Consider the following 22,298-nt stretch of genomic DNA (forward strand, 5'->3'; position numbering starts at 1 on the left):
TTATGAAACATTAAACATGAATGCTTATAATGTGGAAGATATAGATATAAAAGACGTAAGAGAAGCAAGCATAGAAGGAGTTTGCAACTGACAGAATAACTAATGAAATATGAAATTCAGAATAATTAGTTAAAATTAAAATACTTGTTAAATGAAATGTTAGTAAAAGTAACAAGAAATGTGCTGTTCTGACAAGTGCCCTTGGACTTGTAGTGACAGAAATATGTAAGTGAAAAATAAAATATGGTAACACGACAATTATGAATCTGTGTAACTTGTGGCTGTCTTAGAGCAAAGTGACAGGCCTGACAGTGAACTTTATGACGTTATTTTCTACTTAACATGGAATTTATATTTAAGTTGTAAGTGCATACACATTTATAATAAAAGAGAATATTGTTTACAGAAAATCCTAACTGGAGAGAACGAAACAACACTTCAGTTACTACCCACTGGAGTAAAGTTCACTCTCTTGGCTTGACTCGTGGCCAAGGCCAGTCTGACAAATACCTATTGAGTGGGATCTAGTGCATAAATGTGAAATGGAAATTACCTGGACAATGTTTATCAGGAGAAGAAGCTAGAGTCATGGAGGTTGGAGATGCATCGATTGTTGGTCGTCCCTCGGGACTGCGAGATAGGAATCTTTGCATGACAATAACAATTAGAACTCAATGACCTGATGAGGAGTGTAACTGAAATGTTGTTGCAATAGATAAGGATTCCCACGCTCAAAATTCCATACCCTTTCACATAAAGGCAGAATGAATTCTTGTATACGGATTATAAAATAAATCCTTATGGTTTGATTATATTTCTTCATATAGGCTAAGGTACGTATTTTTTAGCAGAGAAATCAAACTAACTCTTCACAGTGTTAAGTTCATGAGTACAACGTCAAAAAGGGCATTATAATTTAATTGTTTTTAAATATTTATTTTATGAATAGGTATTTATACTTGCATTATAATATTTCACTTAGCTGATGAAAGTATTTAACATAGAATATGCAACATTAAACATTAAAAGTTGTAATAAAATTTGACTGTAAGTACTTGTACTTTTGATATTTGAATAATACTTGTATAGCAGAATAATGAGAAAAAATTATATCGTAATACCATGTTTGTTTCAAATATAATTAATTCATATATTTGGTAAATATCACTTTCAAGTCAATTAAGTATGAGTAGTGACTAAAATCATTACTGAATTTCCAGTAGTCACTACTGTCACATTTACCTGATCAAAAATAAACGTAAATCTTGATTAAATATTACATAGGGTATACAATGGGAGATGGCTTAAGGACGAAAATGTATTTTACATAGTTTCTAAGAAAACCAAAATGAGAGTACGAGACAATTTATAGTAGGTTTTAGTGTTCAATTACTGGCTTTAAGCAGACAGTAATAAGACAGTGGAAGAGATCTAGCTATCTAATTGATGAATTGGCCAATCGACTAACTGCCATCTTCTAATAAGAAGTCATAGATTTGTTTATTTAAGAATAAAAGTATAATTCTTAAGAACGTGCTACCATAATAAACACGCCTTTACTATTTTAATGTATATATATACCTATGTTACATCATGTAAATTTATAATGTACTGTAATAAATTTATATAAATGTGAACTAAGTAGGTACCGGTACCTTGTGTACGTTATAGGGCTACCAGTACCCGGTACTGTTAATATTTGTGATGATTTATGATATGAGTTAGTCAAACAGATCTCAATTCTAGTCGTCAGGACACTACTCTACTTTAAGTTACATTATTTACAAGCTGGATGCAGATTAAAGGCAAGTCTTCACTGGTATTTACCAACAACGAAAATTCAAACTACCAACCACACCACAGGAAATTAATGACAGCATGGTAAACAAACAACAACTATCAGAAGAAGGCAGATCTGCAGGAAATGTAACACGTACTTACAGTTTGTGAGGACCATAGAGATTTGTAACAAACCTCTGATACTCGCTGTAAAAATTATAAGTTTCTACTATAGATTTTTAAGATGAACAATTATTATAGAACAGAATTAGATTAGCTTACCTTTCTATGCAAGATGTATCAAAATAAAACATGAAACTTATTGTTAATTTTTATCTGTTATGTGTCGGATATGAAGTATACAGAAAGTACAAGAAGACAGAATAAAAGTCATAGTTTGACAATGATATTGTTTTTATTTAATTAAATTTGTATAAAAATTTGGTTCCTAAACTTATACTCTTGAGAATAGAATACAAAATTGACAAAACATGATACATCCACATGGGAATCCTTTCTTAGCAACAGCATAGCAGCATTTTATAGAACTCTTCAGAAAGATTGTAAGAAATAGTACTACAGCAGTCCAAATTTTAAAGTTGCACCAAGATAAGTATACAGTAGATATAGCATAAAAGTTTGAAGAAACATGCTTTTCAGTAGAGAGAGCATATACGATATTATACATTTCCATAGTGTTAAGTAAAATACAGGTTTCTTAACTAAAATATTACTAAGTATTTTCTATTATTAATACATCTCTCTATCATTATATGAAGTCACAGCCTAAGTATAATTACACTAACTAAAAAGTTTTTAATTTTTACATATGTTTTAAATAAGCTAATATCTCTCAAGACAAATGTAGAATGGCATCCATCTATTCCAACCTGAATTCCCATAAGAGACCAATCATGAAAACTGTAATTTCCTATTTTCTGAGTTAATATAATAAATTAACGATTCACAGTTACAAAAATAAATTGAAATTAATGAACTTCAATGATTGATCTCCTACTGTTTAACCAAACTTCTATGACTTGAGGGCTGTGAAATTGCCTTGAGAATATGTAGTCAAATTAAAAGCAATTAAGCATAGCAGACACTTACTTTTCTCTCTCCTCCATCTCCACTGGATTATTGTCTATAAATTAAAGGTAAAACATTATGTTAGTCAGCTTGCTCGTTAATGAGTTATAATTATCATAATGTTACTTGATTCGCTCGACAATGTCATTTGTAGTAAATCGACGTCCCGGAGGCATCAGCTTTCTTAGTGATCCCAAAACCACACACATGCAAGTGCGCCCACAGCTTGACAAATCTGCGATAAAAACAACATGCTCACTGAAGCTAGCAAACTCTAATCTTAAACCATATATATGATATCACTGATGCCATTCACTAAAACATTTGTGTTGGCTTATAACTGTTTAATATAATTACTATTAGAAATTGTTTTAAGATTTCATTAATATAATGAGTGTTTCTTATGTGATCTAAATTTATGTAATTACTGTTGTCGATTAACAATCATGTTCTCAAACTCAAAACAATATACTAGAGTAAAATGTCCACCTCTTATATTACAAAATGCTAGTAAATAAATGGATGGTGCAAAGGTTGATGGTGCTAACAATAATAATGGCAGTTATGATGGTGGGGTTTAGTTGAGATAGTGGTGATGTAAGAGCAACATCTTGCATCAAAACAATTGTACCAGGAAGATGTACCAGTACAAAGAAAAGACGATATGTATAATGTTTACCTAATTACTATTATATATTTGACCAAAAAAAAATTGCTGATTTACATCTGCTATTATGTGGTGCACAAGAAACTCTAATTTTACTTATAGGTCAAATATAACATTAATTGTATTAGTTTATGAGATCAGTATGAAGATATTAAGTTTCTTTGGTAGGTTATTTAACGACACTGTATCAAATACTAGGTTATTTAGCTTCGATGAAATTGGTGATAGCAAACGAAATGGTATTTGGTGAGATAAAGCCGAGGATTCACCATGTGATTATTAGAAATCAGCTTTACAGTTGGGAAAAATCTCGGAAAACCCCGATCAGGTAATCTGCTCAAGTGGGAATCGAATCCATGTAGAAGAGCAGCTCTGGATCAGCAAGCAAATGTGCTACCGCATGAGCTACGCCCGTGACATCTGGATCTGGTTTGTCATTAACTGACATTTTTGATCTATTTGCATTAGTTTTAGCGGATTCGTCAATATATCTTGTAGACTTTTTTGTTTATAGAAAATTAAGAGTCTCTAAAAATTAATCTTTCGGTACGGTATAGTAGGAACTATCTTTACTACAGTTTCAGATAAGAGAAGTAAATTTACTTGTAATGAAGTATTCTCATTTACTAATAGAGAATAATCAGTTAATATTTCCAACAAACAGACTTTCTCCTCGTATAATACTGGTAAAGAAGATGTACGGTAGTTTACTTTCTATGTGAAAAGTTTTGTGAATCATAAACTGATCATCTTCTGATTAGGTGTACAATTTAAAAACAAGGAAAGGATTATAGAAAAAAATCTGGCAACTTCACTATACCTACAAAAATATAGGCTAAACTATTGATACAACTAGTTGTTACTTACAAGTTTTTTCATAATACATACCATATTAAGATTTCAGAACAAAAAATGGTGCCACTATTAAGTGTACTGGTATTGATTTACCGAATTTCAGTTTCTAAAAAAAAGTTATCAAATTGAAATTTTGAGTACAATATTAAAGTGGATTATCTTTCTATTCATATAATTTTTTATTCACAGAATGACTAGTGAGTGTAAGAATTCCAACTTTTCTTTAGCTCATATACGCTTTTCAATGAAAGATGACTCTGGATCGTAAAAAAAATTATTACTTTCTATGAACACAGGAGAGTGATCTTGAAAGAAATGACGTCTTAATATTCAAAAGGAGGCAAAAAATTTTCGATAAGCCATACAAAAGCAATGATTATGATGATGATGAAGATGATGATGATTATGTTGATAAAAAGAAAGAAATTATAATATTAAGATATTAGAAAGAAAGTTAAAATTAAAGATAGGAGATACGAATTTGGACTGGAACATTATATTATCAAATAACTAAAGTAAATCAGTTATGGTACTTTGTTAAATATACACATTTCAAAATTAAATATAAAATTTTATAAAAATAAGAAAGAGTAAAGTATGGCAAAGAATACTCATTCATGGACTGTAATTGCTTACTAAAAAAATCATTTAACGACAATTTTGAGAAATGTGAGAAAGAAGGTACCGGTATGCATACAAATTTTGCACCATTCATTAATTTAACTTGCATATCTATGGCTTTACTTTGTGTTGACTTATGCTTCGTCTGTGCATTAATTTCAAGCTGAATAAAATGTTCTGAACTTTACATAGTATGACGACAAAGGTTTTCGTTGAATGCAAATTGTAGGACTTAAATGTTCTGTTATTATTTATAGTAAGAATTAAGAATTGTTCCTAAAAGTCGAAGAGCTTCACATTTTTAACACTGTAATAATACCTCTAATATGGAAAATGTATATTAGACTCATGTTCTTTTTTTATACATATCAACAAACTTATCTTTTGAGCTAATCACTGCAGATTGTTTGATAATACAGCCAAGAAATCCATTTATGAAATTAAAAAGAAAGTGTTATAGTGTAATTTTTTATATGTAGTGTATAAGCAACATCGTTTATGTTTCGATCATATAGATTTACTTCTACAACAAAGAGGAATTATTTTTTTAATTGCTCATTTTACGACGCTTTATCAACTGCTATGGCTATCTAGTGTCTGAGTGAGATGAAGGTGATAATGCCAGCGAAATAAATCCAGGGTCCAGCACCGAAAGTTACGCAGCATTTGCTGTTAATGGATTGAGGAAAAACTGGAAAATACCTCAACCAGGATTTGAACCTGGGCCCGTTCGTTTCACGGTCAGGCACGCTAACCATTACTCCACAGCAGTGTACTAGCTATTTTTATTAAAACAATCGAAAAATATAGACTTGCACTTATCGGATTGGCAGATATAACAATGAGAATAGCAATTATTTTACAAATTTTCACCCCTCGAATGCCAAGGTTAGAATTACATATTTTAGAAGTATGAGTTTAATTCTATGGGCTCACTATTTCTTCGGAAACTTAATAGATCTATCTATCTTAACATAACCTACAAAGATTAACTTCAACATTCTTACTATTACAGCATTCTGTACCATTACTGAGTGATGAAACGAGTGATTAAAATTAATATTAGTTTATACATCTTGAGTACAGACTTTTAATGCTTTATAGAAAAAGAAGCATCTGCTGACTTCTGGAGAAAGAACTAAGGAAGAGATTAGTGAAATGCTTTGTGTGGAATGTGGCATTGTATGGGGCAGAAACATGGACATTTCGATGAAATGAAGAGAAGCAAATAGAAGAATTCGAAATGTGGATATGGAGAAGAATGGAATGTGTGAACGACAGAATAAAAAAACGAAACTGTAATTGGAAAGTGTGGGTGAAGAAAGAGTGATGCTGAAACTGATAAGGAAGATAAAAAGGAATTGTTGGGTCACTGTCTAAGAAGAAACTGCCTATTGAAGGATGCACTGGAAGGAATGGTGAATGGGAGGAAAGTTCGGGGCAGATGAATGTATCAGATACTAGAAGACATTAAAATATATGGATCATATGTGGAGACTAAGAGGAAGGCAGAAAATAGGAAAGATTGAAGAATGCTGGGTTTGCAGTGAAAGACCTGCCTTTGGGCAGAAAACTATGAATGAATGACTAACTTAGGAATATAGTTATAATAACCACTTTCATGTGTTAAATGTAAACTAAGTTTGTAAATTACCTAGTTGACTAGTTTCGGCTTTGTGTCAGCCATCTTCAGAACTAGTTCTGATTTAGGTAATTTACTAATTTAATTTACATGTAACACATGAAAGTGTTTATTATAACTAGTCTATATTTCTAAGTAATGATACATAGTTCTATAATCTTTTGATGAAAAGTCGACTATCTATTTTACTTTAGATTTTAAGCAAACTCTTATCATCGGCAAAATATTTTTGTAGTTCCCATATTGCAATGCTTAACATAGACTTTCTTATGAATGAGTCTGAGAGTCAGTTTACTTAGAAAGTTCTTCACAGATGTCTTTTTAAACACGAATTTCTTAACTTGGCATCAGAGAACATTTTTAACCTATTACTGGCCAAGAAACAGACAGAATTCAATGAATCTGACAATGTTATTGTACAACATGAGTCTAATGGAATCATCTAGGCCTACTGTCTGCTGGTTCGTCATATTTTTTAATGCAATGCTTTAATTTTATAAACTTTAAAAACACTTTCATATTTCCTGTTCATTACCACTAGTCAGTGATATTATATGGTACCAAAATAAACTACATTTCCATTATAATTAAATATTAATTATGTAAATTGAAACCGTAGTTTAACTTAGCTTTGACATTACTGAAAACACAGACATACAAACATGAACATGTAAGACAAAAACATTATTACACTATGGCAAATTGTTATGCAAAAATTATTTATCAAAAAGGTTACACTTTCCCATTCGAAACAAATAGAAATAAACACAGTCGACTTCAACATCTATGGATAATTCATGCAAGTGCATAATATTATTGTGCCATGCTGGACTAATTTAAGCAAACAACATTCAGAAGAGAGATGACGTGTACTCTACTTTACCCACCCAATCTGCACTATGCTGCTGTTGTGCGTGAGACGTGCACATGCATGTCTACTTACACTTGTCTTCTGCACGTTTTCTCCTGCACACGATGGTAATGATGATAGTAATAATGAGCACCATTAAAATAATTCCTGCTATGATAGCAATAATGATGATGAGGAGATCATTATCCAAGTTCCACCAGCCTATCTCAGCTCCTAGAAAGGAAGAATTATCATTTATCAACTATTTGTTGAACTGTAACAAATATAATTTGATATTAATGTATTGAAAGGGATATAAACCATGCAGATGCATTCATTTCAACTACACAGGTCTATCTCATTATCAGCTACACAAAATGACTTCATACAACAAGATTTCTTCAACTGAAACTTATTCATTTCTGCTTCACATTAAATACTATCTTAAGATTTCTAAAAGTTAAGTGAAATACCTCGATATTACATTCTGACATTAGTAACGGAATAATTCTTTACTCAATTTTTGTATAATGTTTAATGATGATACAAAACGGGAGGCAAGGAATTATATTACGAAAAAGAAGAAATGACTGTCCAAAGTAACAGAGTAATTGAAAGAAAGAAGATTACATGATTCAGATACATAAAACATAAGTTGAAGAATTTTCTTAGATAAGCGGAAAAGAAAGAATTACTCATAGTACCTGTATTTAAAATAATATATCTTCCGAAATTTTGAGGACAACGAATAAATTGTATAGATTACAGAAACTACTTAAAATTTCTTATTTTAGGAGAATAACTGTTGAAGTAGACATGTAAAACAAATGCAAATCTAACTATGGACTATTTTGTGGCGTTGAAGGATTGTTAAGGGTTTTATGTATCGGTATATGGGTATATAAAATTTATATTCATACAATGTATGGTTCTACACTGAGAGGCAAAAAAAGTGGGCCATCTAAAATGTTTCATGTATACTGTAGAACTTATTTATAGAATTTTGTACATTTATATATGCAGAGCCAACTATGTAATGTTTAAAATTAGGGATTGTTAGCAAATCAGTTTATTATGGAACTGGTAAAACGAGAAAAAAATCTGAAATTAATGAAAATGAAAAAGTGGCAATTTTTTATTCAAAGTTTTACTGACTCTAAAGGCCCATTCACAATGAAAATTAAACATAACCGTAACATAAACACAGAAGTTTGCGCCCAGGCTACCAAATGGGATCATTCACAATGATTGACATAAACATTACCGTAAGACGTTAACATGAAATTCTGCAAACTCCAAACTTTCATGCTTATGCTTACGTGATTTGCAAACAGAACACAATCATGGAGCACTGAAGTATACGACAGAATATGAGGAAATGGCGTCGTTGTTATGTTTCCTTGGTTATCAAGTATGTTTGCTGTTCACATCGTGAATGATGGTTATGACTTCTTGATTTTACCGTAACTTTTACATTCTTAAGTTAAAGCTTACGTTATGTTTAATTTTCATTGTGAATGAGCCTTAACAGTATTTTCTGTGGTAACAAAGGAGTTCTTAATAACACGTGTTGCCTCCCCATGCTCTAATTACAGCATCCAACTGACGATTCATCGCAGAAATTAAGTTCTGGATGTCATTCTGATCGATGTTGTTCCACTCCTCTGTAAGCACATTCCAGAGCTGATGGAGGTTCGTGGGTGGAGGTAGACGACTTCTAACACGTTTTCCCAACAAGTCTCAAATTTGTTCTATTTGGTTCATATCGGGACTTCGTGCTGGTCATTCCATTCTGTTCACACCAACTTCTTGAAGGTACTCATTCATTCACACATCTTGCAGTATGAGGACGGATGTTGTGCATTAGTAAAAAATTTTCTCCTATAATTGCAGCATAGGGAAGAACATACTCGCTGAGAATCTCTTCAATGTATTGGGGTGCAGTCAGAGAACCTCCTTCAATGAAAACGAGGTTTGAGTGAGAAATACCGGCCCACAACATAACTGATCCACCCTGAAAATTAGTCGAGTGCTGAAATTACAGGCAGCTCGTCTTCTCCAGACCCACTGATGTCCATCTGGAGATCGTAGACAAAATCTGGATTCGTCCCTGAACAGGACTTGACTCCATTGTTCTGGAGTCCAATTGACAGGATTACATGCAAAGCGTAATAGTGCAACACGATATTGTGAGAGCAATTCTGGACTTGTTGCTGGTCTCCTTGGGTATAAACCAAATTCATTGAGTCTTCATCTTACCGTTCTCTAGCTCACATTAACATTTCTCACTTCCTGGAGGGTGTTCCATGTATCTACTGTAATACAGTGGCTATCTCTCAACATGTTCAGAATGATGAAGCGGTCATCACGAACTGTTATTGCTAGTTTTCGTCCCGAACCAGGTCTTCTACGATACCTTTCAGTCTCCCTGTAGTGCTGGACCACTCTCTGTATGAATGACCACAGTATTGCTGGCTTCATCCGTCTTCAATAATTGTAGCTATAATTTTTGCTTTGTCAGTTGCATTTAATGTCATTTCTACACAAATTTAGATAATGTGTTACAAGAATAAGAACTTAAAATTTTAGAGAGATGAATGGAAACGTGAAATTTTCACCAAATGTTTAAAGATTAGAACGTGATTATAGATCGCTATTTTACAACAGTGGTATTCTGTGCTATTCTTTTTTGTTTAGATCTGCATTGTTATCAGATCTAAAGTCTCTAGAAATTGTTTCACTGTTACTAAGCAATGAAGCATATTGAAAATAAAAAACAACTCTTTATCTTTAGTTTTTGTAGGTGGCTCACTTTTTTTGCCTCTCAGTGTATATACAATCGAGACAATTTTATGGAATTACAAAAAATTCATCAGTAACATAGCCTACTGTCAAAATTTTGAGAATAAGATCACCATTAATAACAAATCTGACTCTTTTCTTATGTTGATTTTTGTGTATTATATTGTTTTCAAGACACTATTAATATAAAACAAAATTAATGACTTAATGTTATCTGTATGTATCTCTGAAACTATACTAAATTGAAATTTTTAGAAATGGTATGGTAGCCTATGTTTAAAAATATAATATTTGTTTAAAATATTCAGCAATTAAAAATATTCCAATCATAGGGTTACAAAGCATTATACTTAATTAAAGAAATAAATAATTAGAAAAATATACAGTAGTTCTAATTTTCATCTCGTACCTCATATTTTTTATTAAAAAAGTGTCCTCTTACGATTTATTTACATCATCTCAATAACAAAAAAAGTACTGTTACATATAAGAAAATATTACAATACATTTATTGAGATAACTATAACAAAGTGTTCCACAAGAACTTAAGAGACCAAAGTCTTAAGTTTATACATCTGAAGTGTTAGTTGTGAATTGTATATATACAGAGAAATATATTAAACTGTGCATTGATTATATAGAAATCAAGAGAAGGCAGTCAAAAAAAACGAACACACAGTATACACATACATAATCCTACTTTGCATTCATTTATAATGTATTAGGTGTGGGTGTAACACATGTCATATAAAACAAAGACATTAAAGTGATCAGAAGTTTACAACTGAAAATATTAGGGCATCTTATAAGGAGAGGTTGAAATTACAGTACAAAAAAGAGTGGGGAAAGAGAAATAGTGATCGGAAACAGTATTTAAATGAAGAAAAATATGGTTATGAATTATTACTTTATTAGTGATATGTCTAAAGAGTGAAAATGTGTGACATATTTTATAGGTTATTCCATCTTATGAACACAAATACTAATGTCAAGGTGGAACTGGGTTGTTAGGAACTCACCCAATCAATTCACACCACATGTATAAAAAACTTGCTTTTAGCCAGCTTTTGAAACATGTAGCAGAAGCTGTAGCAGGAGAGAAGTTGTAAGGAACTTTGTCAATGTATCACATGTAGTTCCACCTACAAACTCAATTTTAAATACAGGGTTTCCAGCTTGTACCACAAGTGACAGAAGATGACATACATTTCGTTATAAACCTTCTCTGTTACTGTATGTTATAATTCTCTTTATCTTTCCACCTGATAAAAAAATTATATGATACCTACTGATTTTATGTGAGTACTAAACTAATCTCTTAGTGAACACAGCCACAATTTTGTGCGATATTAATAAATACAATTAACAGTGAATTGCAGTAGTGCTAACCTCAATTTCCATTAATCAAAGAAGAGTGATACTGTTTGCTATAAGTAAATAAAAAAATTGTGTTGGAATTAATCATTGCTCCACATTCACATACGTCACTAAGCCAGCATGCATGCCAGCATGCAGCAAGCATTCGTGTCATCTCACTACTGGAAAACATCATACCTGTATCTCTGAACTTACTACTTTTCTCCTGGTAGGCTAAAAGCATCGGATAACTAAGTCAGTATTTAATTTTGAAAGGTTATGTCGTGTACTAAATATTAAATGCATGTTAAAAGACAGACGACCTACTCGTACAAGAATCAAAATGTTTGATAAATGTTTTCGTAGAACATCAAAGTATTTAATGAGTGATGTAATGTTTAAAAATAATAGTGTTGAGAAGGTTGTATATTCATATCTGGAAATGAAAGTGTATTCTTATCATTTATTGAAATTATTTTGTTAACACAGTCGAGTCAATAGCAAATGTGGATGAGAGCGGGTAAACATGTTAATTCTAGCATCTTCATATATAACATTGCAGACAGCTTGTAGACAGTGAAATCGTAATTGCATTTTCTTGCACATAAAAGTGGTTAAAATTTCGTTTGGTACTGGTAACTCTACAAATTCATTTCTTACTGATGTAGAACACAATAATGAATGTGTGGACTTCTGGAAAAGATGGAGTGAAAGAATTAATATTTTATACAGAGCTTAAGCACCTACATTTTGTTGTCTTTAATCTCATAAATGCCTCCAAATTTTTTAATATCTAGGAGTACAACGAATCTACTCCTGTGATAATACCAGTACTATCAATGAAAATTGAAAATATATTCCATTAATTTATTGCAAAGTAACATCATTATCTAACAAAGATTCATAATGATGATCGAAGTTAATGAAAGCGTAACAATGCTTTAATCCATTTCGTAAACTGAAGTTGGAGTGATACTGTAATCTTTAATGTGGCCAAACTAGATTAATTACTAGATCTCAGTTACAAGCTGTGCCTACTTATATAAACTCTTATTTTTCATTGTTTTGTGTTGTAGGTATTTTGAAATGAATAAAAAGTGGATTTTTTACTTTACTATACTGACAATATTTGTAGGTAAATAGATTTATCATAATTCTAAAATAAAGTGGAATATAAAGTTTACAAATAAGGTTAGGTATCGACTGCATACAAAATTACAGTTTTGCAGCTAGCTATTTCTTTAGTTTGTATGCTAAAATTCATTTGATATAAATACCTACTTTTGTAACATTTTTTGTCACGTTAGATTATTCTATGTGTCAAATTAAAGGGAAAGGACGAGTTATGTCGTATTAATTGCCATATCTACTGAATATAAAGTATGGCAGTATTCTTTGTCTTAAAGTATGAAGTTCATTGAAACCTCGTAACTCACAATAAACATGCGAGTTATTTGTTATGCCACGGAAACAAATGCTTGCGCAGAAGATTAATTCTATTATAAAAATAAAAATGTTATATGCTTTACAAACCGAGAAGTAAGTGTGGAAATGCTCATCCTAGATGAGCTTGGGTAAAAAGTATAAAGTGGTGACTTTATAAGTACAGTAACTTACACAAAGAATGTTCATCAAGAAAGCTGTAAATCAATTTTTTTTTTAATTCCTCACATTTCTTCGATTCAATATTTGAGGGACAGTCAAATGAAAACGGGTCAGATGCCAAAAAGTGTAATAGAACATTTATTACCTCAAAAGTAATCTCCAAAACTGTTTATACATTTATCTCACTGTGAGAGAAGACGATCAATCCCATTCTTGAAAAATCTTGTGGGCTATCTACCGAAGCAATTCTTTATTCAGTTACACACGTCTTCGTCCAATGCAAAACAAAGTCCATGAATGTCTTTCTTCAACTCTCCAAAAATGTGAAAATCGTCTGGGGAGAGATCTGGGCTGTAGGGGAAGGGGTGTTGAAGCGTTTCCCAACCAAATCTCTGAATCGTATTCCTCACGGAGTTGGCAGTATGTGAGCGGGCATTATCATGAAGAAAGATAACGCCATTCGATAGCATTCCATGGCATTTTGACTTAATGGCGCATCTCAGTTTCTGTAAAGTCTCTTCATAATGCTGCGCATTGATTGTGGCCCCATGTGCGAGAAATTCAACAAGCAGAGGACCCCTAGAATCGAAGAAGAATGTCAACATGACTTTACCTAAACTTGTGTGTATTGCTTTAGACTTTTTCGGTGGTGGAGAATCCATGTGTTTTCATTGTTGGCTCTGCTGTTTGCTCTCCGGTTCAAAATGGTGACACCACAGTTCGTCTTCAGTGATAATATGGGACAGAAATGCATACTCTTCCTCGTGGTATCGCTGCAAGTGACCCAGTGAAGCAGATATTCTGTTTGTTTTTTGTTCCTCCGTCAACTGATGTGGAAACCATTGCGCGCAGATTTTTCGGTAATGCAGGTGCTTTATCGCAATGACGTGTACCACCAAACGACGAAGTTCTTCCACAGTGATCCGTCGATTTCCCCATATAAACCCAACAACATCAGCAATAACAATAGGAGTGATGGCATGACGAGCCTGTCCTGGGTGAGCATCGTCTTACAGTGACATACGTCCCTTTTGGAATCTCTCGTGCCATTCCAGTACACGCGAACATAACATGTGTTCGCCATAAACAGCAGACATGCGACGTTGGATTTCTCGTCCTCCTACTCCTTCAGCAGCCAAAAATCGTACTACACCTCGCTGTTCTTCTTTACAGACCGATTATTTAGTCCTGACAGCTCAGTGACGCGAAAGAGGGGAAGTAATAGGAGTAGAGATAAGGGCGAGCGGTCGGTAAAGGAATGCAGTACAGCTTAATTGTACTAGAAACATACAGCTCTACCGCATGACATCCGATCACTCCGAAGGCAAGTGAGTGACAAACCCAAACACCTCTTGGCATAACTAAATGGACTCACCTGACCCAGGCGCACATCTTTGGCGACTGTCAGGACTAAATAATCGTACTGTACCTGCCTCCATCAGTGATGTTGGATGAACACACGTATCTCTAACCTCACTTCCAGCACAATAAACGAACGACTAGTTTGTAAGCATAGCTTGTAACTGTGCTTTTGTGAGTCACCACCAAATGTTAGTTCAGCAATCAAATTCCAGTGGTACAAACTTGCCCGCCGTCAGAAACACGCATGGTAACCCATTTTCATTTGACTGCTCCTCATAGTTAATAATCGTTTGTACTGCTGTGTACAATTAATAATTTAATGTTGCCATTTAATACTACATTCTTGGCTAGACGTATTATAATTCCTAACATCAGAAATTTTTGCTACTAAATTTATATTTCCCGTATATTATAGTTTGGTGTAGGTATATGTTAGTTTAGGAATTTTCATGTTGTTGCAATGTCAACTGCCATTCATAAAAGAAAAACAGATATTTATGTACAACCTCCATGGCATATACCGTAGTTCTAATATTTACAAATTATAGAACACATAATCATGAAAGAAGCGAATTGAATAAAAACACTGAAGATTTAAAAATTTCATTACATCACTTATTTCTTTGTTACACCAAACATATATTATATAATGCTAATAAACTAAGAAAACATATAGTTTAACAAGCGTACAGTTATTATATTATGAAGGAAGGTTTAAGCAAACACTATTTTATATGTTATTTTGATTTCAGTACTATACACATGACAAATATGGCCGTGGTTCCATTTGAAGAGGAAATGTTTCTACTATAATTTTATAAATCTGTTGTATAGAATGCAACACTTCTACTGCATGTAACTAGAACAGCTAATTATAAATTAAACACAAATAATGAAAATTAAAATTACATAATATTGTAAGCAGTGAGTAATAATCTGGGCAGTATAAATATTTGCGCATGTTCTCTTTAGTATTTTGACGATACAACAAATGGAGTACACACATAATAGGACCGTAAAATATATTCCATAAGGAGAGAAAGAGAAAGAGAAAGAAAAAAATAAATGAAAGTAATCCTATAGCTAACTTTGTAATGGGATACCTGAATACATTTATTAATGTATTACTGTAGGTACTTTATGTTGAATAATTTTACTTTCATATACAAGAAAGTTGTTTTAAGTAAAAAATATTAGGGAAAAAATAAAACTTTTAATTAATATCTCTGTAAATGGCAAGTTCTATATTTATGCTATCTTTGTTACTGCTTCATTCATTCATTCATTCATTCATTCATTCATTCATTCATTCATTCATTCATTCATTCATTCATTCATTCATTCATTCATTCATTCATTCATTCGATAACCTAAGCTGTTGATAAAGCGTCGTAAAATAACGTACTAAAATAAAAAAATTCATTCATTCATTCATTCATTCATTCATTCATTCATTCATTCATTCCAGTGTTCTGCCCACGGGCAAGTCTCTCACTGCAAACCAAGCATTCTCCAGTCTTTCCTATCTTCTGCCTTCCTTTTAGCTTATTGAATTATAAATGTAAGGATAATATTAAGCTAAAGATATTTATTCATCAAAATCTACTTTCAAAATTCGGATCCTTAGGTTCGTCCCATCCTTAATGAGGATTATAAATCAACACTAGACATTAATAAGTAACTAGACTCCTGGGTCTTAGGGCCTGCATGATACAAGGCATAAGACAACTTAGAAATAAACAAGAAAAGAAAAACACATTCGATCTCTGTGGAAAGGAGGACAATCTTCAATTTACTGCCTAGAATCAAATAGGGTCTGCTGGATTTGCAACTAGCAATGCAACCCTTGAATTACATGGAAAACAAGATATTTATTATGTAATTTAAAACAGAAATTGTATAACATTTTATAATTATTCACCTGAGCTGAAAGGCAAGATAAAATTGGAAGATCGTTGTTTCTGTTCTCTATGCCATAATGATCTTGATTCCACAGTCTTTGGGATTCTTTTCTCTGGGAACGAATGACAAACGTGAAGCTGATATCTTATTTCTTTCTAGTGTCGAAGTTACTAAATTACAGGAGCTCTTCTGTGCCCTACCTTCAAAGATTATATCCGTGTAACTTAACAGGTTAGTAATCATTTTACGTGCGATACAAATTACCTATGAATTAATGTTCATAATATTATTTTTAACGTGAAACGTTTATGCTCAAGTGTCTATGATTAAAATGTTACGAAAATGTCAGCATCTGATGTGATTTGCATAGCAACGGCAATGAGTTACTTCACACTATTCTGACGTCACTTGCCTAGTAATGTATCATTTAGATGACATACAGTAATTCCATTGCAAATATTTGTACATATATTATATAAACATGGTGTCTGATTTAAGCCGTTCATTTTTGTTTAGGCAGCCCAAATATCAGCCCAGACAGGTGGGAAGTATTTAAAGGTTTCGCAGGCGAAATCACGGGTGTGTATAACGTCTACTGACCCGTCATGTGAATGGAGTGATGTCGGTAAGTTTTAAACAGGATCGGCTTTATTGGTTTTAAACCAGAATGCTGTTTAAAATGTTTTTTTTATCATGTTTTATTGGATTAATTGGATTTATTATCAAATTAAAAAGATTCTTGACACAAATATTAATAATAAAAATGAGAATGCAAGTAGATGATGATGATGATGATGATGATGATGATAATAATAATAATAATAATAATAATAATAATAATAATAATAATAATAATAATAATAATATCAACGTAATTCATAGTTTTCGTCTTTTCAAAATTAAATACTTTTGAGCTAGAAAATTGAAAGCAAATTTTCTTCAAAATACATGCTACAAATGTAATATAGCAACGCTAATAATAAGAGGAATAAAACTTAAAAATAATAAACACCTTTTCTCTTGTCATTTTGAAAACTACCATAGTTAGTTAAACTAGAAAACAAATATGTTCCTCATTTCTTGTTGGTAATCTAATCTTCCTCAGTAGTTGCTTCATCAGATTTTGTAGGCTCTGGATTTACTGGTTCAGAACTAGTGGACTTAAGACTCCATCTTACCATTACAAGTTTCTCCAACCTTTCAGGACACAGCCTATTTCTGAGTTTTGTATCAATGTTGCCATGAGCGGACCAGTTTCTCTCACTTGCAGCCGAAGAAGATGGCACATGTAACATTCGCGAAGCAATTGAATATAAAGCCTGTCCAGAACATAAGCCTGCTGTTTCAAAATTATTCCAAATGCTTGAAAGTCTTCTCATTGTCCTCACGAGCTTACACAGCACAGTATCACGACACGAACCAACAACCTTAGCACCTAGCACACAGAAGTAAAACGCCCGGATGTATATGCAAAATGGATGGCATATGTGATGTTTGGGTTACATTCAATAAATCCAATTAATCCTAGTAAACAGAGTTTTAAACCCATAAAAACCGATGTATATGGATTTAAACGGATTAAAACAGTTTTTTTTACATCACTACTTGTTACTGCATCAATAATTTTACATACCGGTATTTTAAAACTCTTAACTTACTTTGTGTCGGTTACAATTAAAACTTGAAATTATTAAATTGTTAACATGCTTTCTAAATTTCTTCCAAGTGCTAACTACCACCATCACTGTCCATGTGTGATGGGATTATGAATGCATGGCAAAGTGAACTGGAACTTCAGCGTGAAGATTCATGCATGCAGCATTTGAAGAGTACTGTGAAAGTTATATTAGGTTATCAGCAGTAATTGGCATCAGTGTCAGTAGATTGTAACATTACAGAAAAAAAAACTAAGAGGGACTAGTGAAAAATTATTAGAGCATATACTGTAGATTCAAATTGTTCAAAATGGGGATTCTTAAGGATTAACTTTATAAATCAGTAGGCCTAGTACATCTGAAACTACACTAACTTTCTTTCCTCATATTTTATTGTATGGCAACTTTAATATCATTTTTATTAAAATAATTATTTAACAATATAATAATGATACTGGTAGGCTTGAAAACAGCAAGTGTAACTATTTGAATTACAACAAATGCGGTGGTTCTAAACATGTGATCCCATTGTCGAGAAAATGCACAAAGGTGTTGAACAAAAATTACATTTTACAAATATTTCAACACAGTCGTCGTCATCGTAGTCACTATCACTGTCATCATCATCATCATCATCATCATCATCATCATCATCATCATCATCATCATCATCATCATCATCATCATCATCATCATCATCGTAACTGATAAAATCTGATGGTCGCATAATACATCACTCAGACAATATGAACTGCATGATTATTACAATTTGAACGAGACTTAGGGTAAGTAAAATAGAATAAGAAACAAAATTTTTAAGGCGATATAAATTAAGTTGAAACTTCAAATTCGTTGTTTCTGGATACTGAACAATATTAATTTTACAGTAATGTAGGTCTACTCTTAATTAAAACATATACTTCTTAGTACGTGCTCTCTAAAATAGTTGTTTTCGATCAGAAAAATAGAACTTTAATATTCCAACATAGTTTCATTATGTTTATCGGACAACTGTGAGAATATGGCAATTGACTGACAATGCCTTACATAGTCTTATTTACATTTATATTATTTTATTTTATTTCATACAATTTAGAGAGATTTTACTAAAAACTACTGTATGCACAATGTACGCAAAACCTTTAGCGGACTCATCCCGTATTTTGGACTCGGCTTAAGCCTCGTTCAAAAACACTGAAGACTTATTTAGCATATTTGATATCTACTTTCGTCGCAACTGCAAAAGTTTGCCTTTATTGTTAAATAAAATGGAAAACAAGTTGCTATTTTATTTTACTTAGCAACGTGTTATGAAGCCTTTTATAAGAATTATTACCATAACAATAATACAGCTGACATCTTCACTGATATAACAGATTTAATAATCCTAATTGAATTTGTAGATTTATTTTCTCCTAATTTTCAGCAAATAACGAATAGGCTAACGGTCATGATCTAACTTGACTCACTCGGTAATAAAGCTCCACTTTTGAAAGTCGTTATATAATATAGGGCTACTGTTATTAATTATTAGAGTTTATGTAACATCAAATTGAGTATCAGAAAGAGAGAACAGAAATATTGAACTTGCTGGCAGAATACGTAATTAAAAAAAAACATCAATACTGAACTGTAGTTATAAAAAAAAACAAGTAATTTTCATTAATAGGTTTCGACTTAATTAAATATAAAATGAAAATGGTATTTTGTTCAAAGAAATATTACACTTTTATGTTCTACTGAGTGACCTGGCTACAAAGTAGCGTACTACTCTCGTTTCAAAGGATTCAGATTGTGGGAGTTCGGGGTATAATTTATACTGTATGTGGTTGCAGTTAATTTTGCGTTCTGAAAATGGCCTTCAAACCATACAACACATATGTAGGCCTAAATCCAGCAAAAATAAATAAGTAACGAAATATGATAAAATGTGATTCCTTTTTACAATTAAATAACGAATAAAATATAACTGTATACAGGATCAGCTGTTATTAGGTTGCATGGTGACTGTCACCACCATTTGCAATACATTCCCTTACGACTCTATATAAAATTGCTACACTAGATGAGCGCGCACCAGAAAAGAGTGAGAATTCTGATCGTCAGCTCGGTAGCAGGGCAATAAAATTACCACACTTCGCTAGACTGAATGAAAACGAATGTTGTGTTGCTTTTAAACTAATAGCTGCTCTAGATTCAGTTAAAAGAATATAATAATGGCGGTGGTAAAGGTGGTGATTGCGCGAACTTACAACTAAACCAGAAACCGCCACTGGATTCAGGATTTTTTTTTTAGTCATTACAGTATATTCCGACTTGGGTTTTACGTTTAAGAAGCTGACATTTGTAACGCTGAAGAATGTAATGTGGTTCTCCAGGTCTATAAACATGCAATGCTGTACTCAGGTCTTATATTGTTAGCTTCAGTCATTTATCATACCTAGTGTGTGTGTGTGTGTGTGTGTGTGTGTGTGTATCAATATTGAATAAAAGTATGACAAGGAAAAAAATAGTTTTACTGTGTCTCTAGGAAAAATATAAGTCCGCATAAATAGATTTCTTAAATTATTTTCTATTCGCTAAGTAATCATCAGTTCATTTTTAAACCAACATTATAGAAACAGTGAATTTAAAAAAGTTAAATAAAATGAATAATCATATTAGAAGTGAACAAAATAATAACTTAATCTATTCTCGCATTTCAGTTTAGTAATAGTTTATATCCTATTACGCTGCTTGTGGAGTAAGTGTATTACAATCGAATCGACGAGAAGTTTGAATAAACAAGATGCAGTCGAGTTTTTCCATTTCACAAATTTTGTACAATATGCATCACAGCCATTTTACGCACTTAACAAACAAGTAGTGTTGGCCTATGTTATTTTTTGTACGATCGTCGTAGTTTAAATTTAAATAAATACATATTGTGAAGATAATTTTTAATTTTATATATTACACGAAAATATAAAAAAAAGTTTAATTTGAATGCAATGAGAACTGGCTGTATGTAATCTAAAATATAAAAAAGTATAATCTGAATGCAGTGAGAAATGGCTGTGTGTAATCTATTTGTAGGCCAATTTATTACCGCACGTTGTCATACACTGTTGTATTAAATAAAGATTAAATAAATCATTAATGTAATCTGAGTATTTTTGTTAAAAGATTTAATAATTGATTACATTAATTTTATCATGGCCAATATGATCATCAGTGATAATGTGGTTGCTGTCGATTAGTTAAGAATTGGTTATGTATGATCTTCCCAGATGCCAATAATTTACTTACGTATTTCGTAACAACATTTTTATTTCTAGAGTTTCTATAGTAACCACTCATCCACTCATCGTGTGACAGTTTAACCAACTTACATGGAATGCTAACAACGACGTTGAGTACAAAATAAGGCACCATCTTGTAAAAAATATGTCGAGTTAAATTAAAATTGAAGGGGTGAGAATGAGATAGTTCAAAACAACACTTTTAACAAAACTCGTTTTTTGTGCGAGTTTATTTCTTACACATATGGGGAAGCTACCAGTAAAATATTATAAAAATTACTCAACAAAATTAATGACGTAAGTACACGACGAAGAAATTATGATACCGCACTTAATAGCTTTGGACTGTAAATCTTTAATACGCTTCCTGTAAAATTTTGTCTGTGTGGCTTAGGACTGTATCATTCTCATACCTTCAATTCATTAGGAAGATAATTTTGCGCATTTTTTATTCGGATGGATAGTATTATATAATGCTTAGGTCTATAGGAGTACAGTGAAACCTGCCTTTGCGGTCACTTCATTTAAACGGCCACCTGGCCATAAGGCCAATTTTCTCTGGAACCAATTGGATTTGCCATAAGATCAATACAAATTGTCTCTTTATTTAGCGGCCACCTCATGCTTCGGCCAGCGGCCGGGGTCTGTTTGGATTGGAACCTGACTATAACAGTCACTGTCCAACAAAAATTTTTTTCACGGATACTGTCTGACCTATTTTTTCGATGGTTAGAGGACAGGGGACAATAGCTAAGTGTACAACAGTACACCCTCCATATCTTGGGGTTAGTTGGTTAATGTTTTATGACTCTTTTGTCACTTTCCACTCCGA

General features: G+C 32.4%; 1 protein-coding gene across 16 annotated transcripts in view; it reads right to left on the reverse strand.

Annotated features, from left to right (window-relative positions):
• The window catches only part of nrm (neuromusculin), a 1,323,427-nt gene that overhangs the window by 51,846 nt on the left and 1,249,283 nt on the right, over positions 1 to 22,298 (reverse strand). For 14 of the 16 annotated variants that reach the window (XR_011335314.1, XR_011335315.1, XM_069842000.1 and 11 more), the window contains 3 exons: positions 11,860 to 11,895; positions 7,597 to 7,737; positions 2,890 to 2,923 (listed from right to left, as the gene is read on the reverse strand). Coding sequence is in view for 14 of the 16 variants with exons in the window: in XM_069842000.1 (XP_069698101.1) it covers positions 2,890 to 2,923; positions 7,597 to 7,737; positions 11,860 to 11,895 (211 nt within the window). In the remaining 2 variants the exon portion in view is untranslated. The remainder of the gene's footprint in view (positions 1 to 2,889; positions 2,924 to 7,596; positions 7,738 to 11,859; positions 11,896 to 22,298) is intronic. The other 2 variants (XM_069841994.1, XM_069841997.1) reach the window with 2 other exon arrangements.

The sequence above is a fragment of the Periplaneta americana genome, chromosome 12 (assembly GCF_040183065.1).
Source record: "Periplaneta americana isolate PAMFEO1 chromosome 12, P.americana_PAMFEO1_priV1, whole genome shotgun sequence".
NCBI classification, from domain to species: Eukaryota; Metazoa; Arthropoda; class Insecta; order Blattodea; family Blattidae; genus Periplaneta; species Periplaneta americana.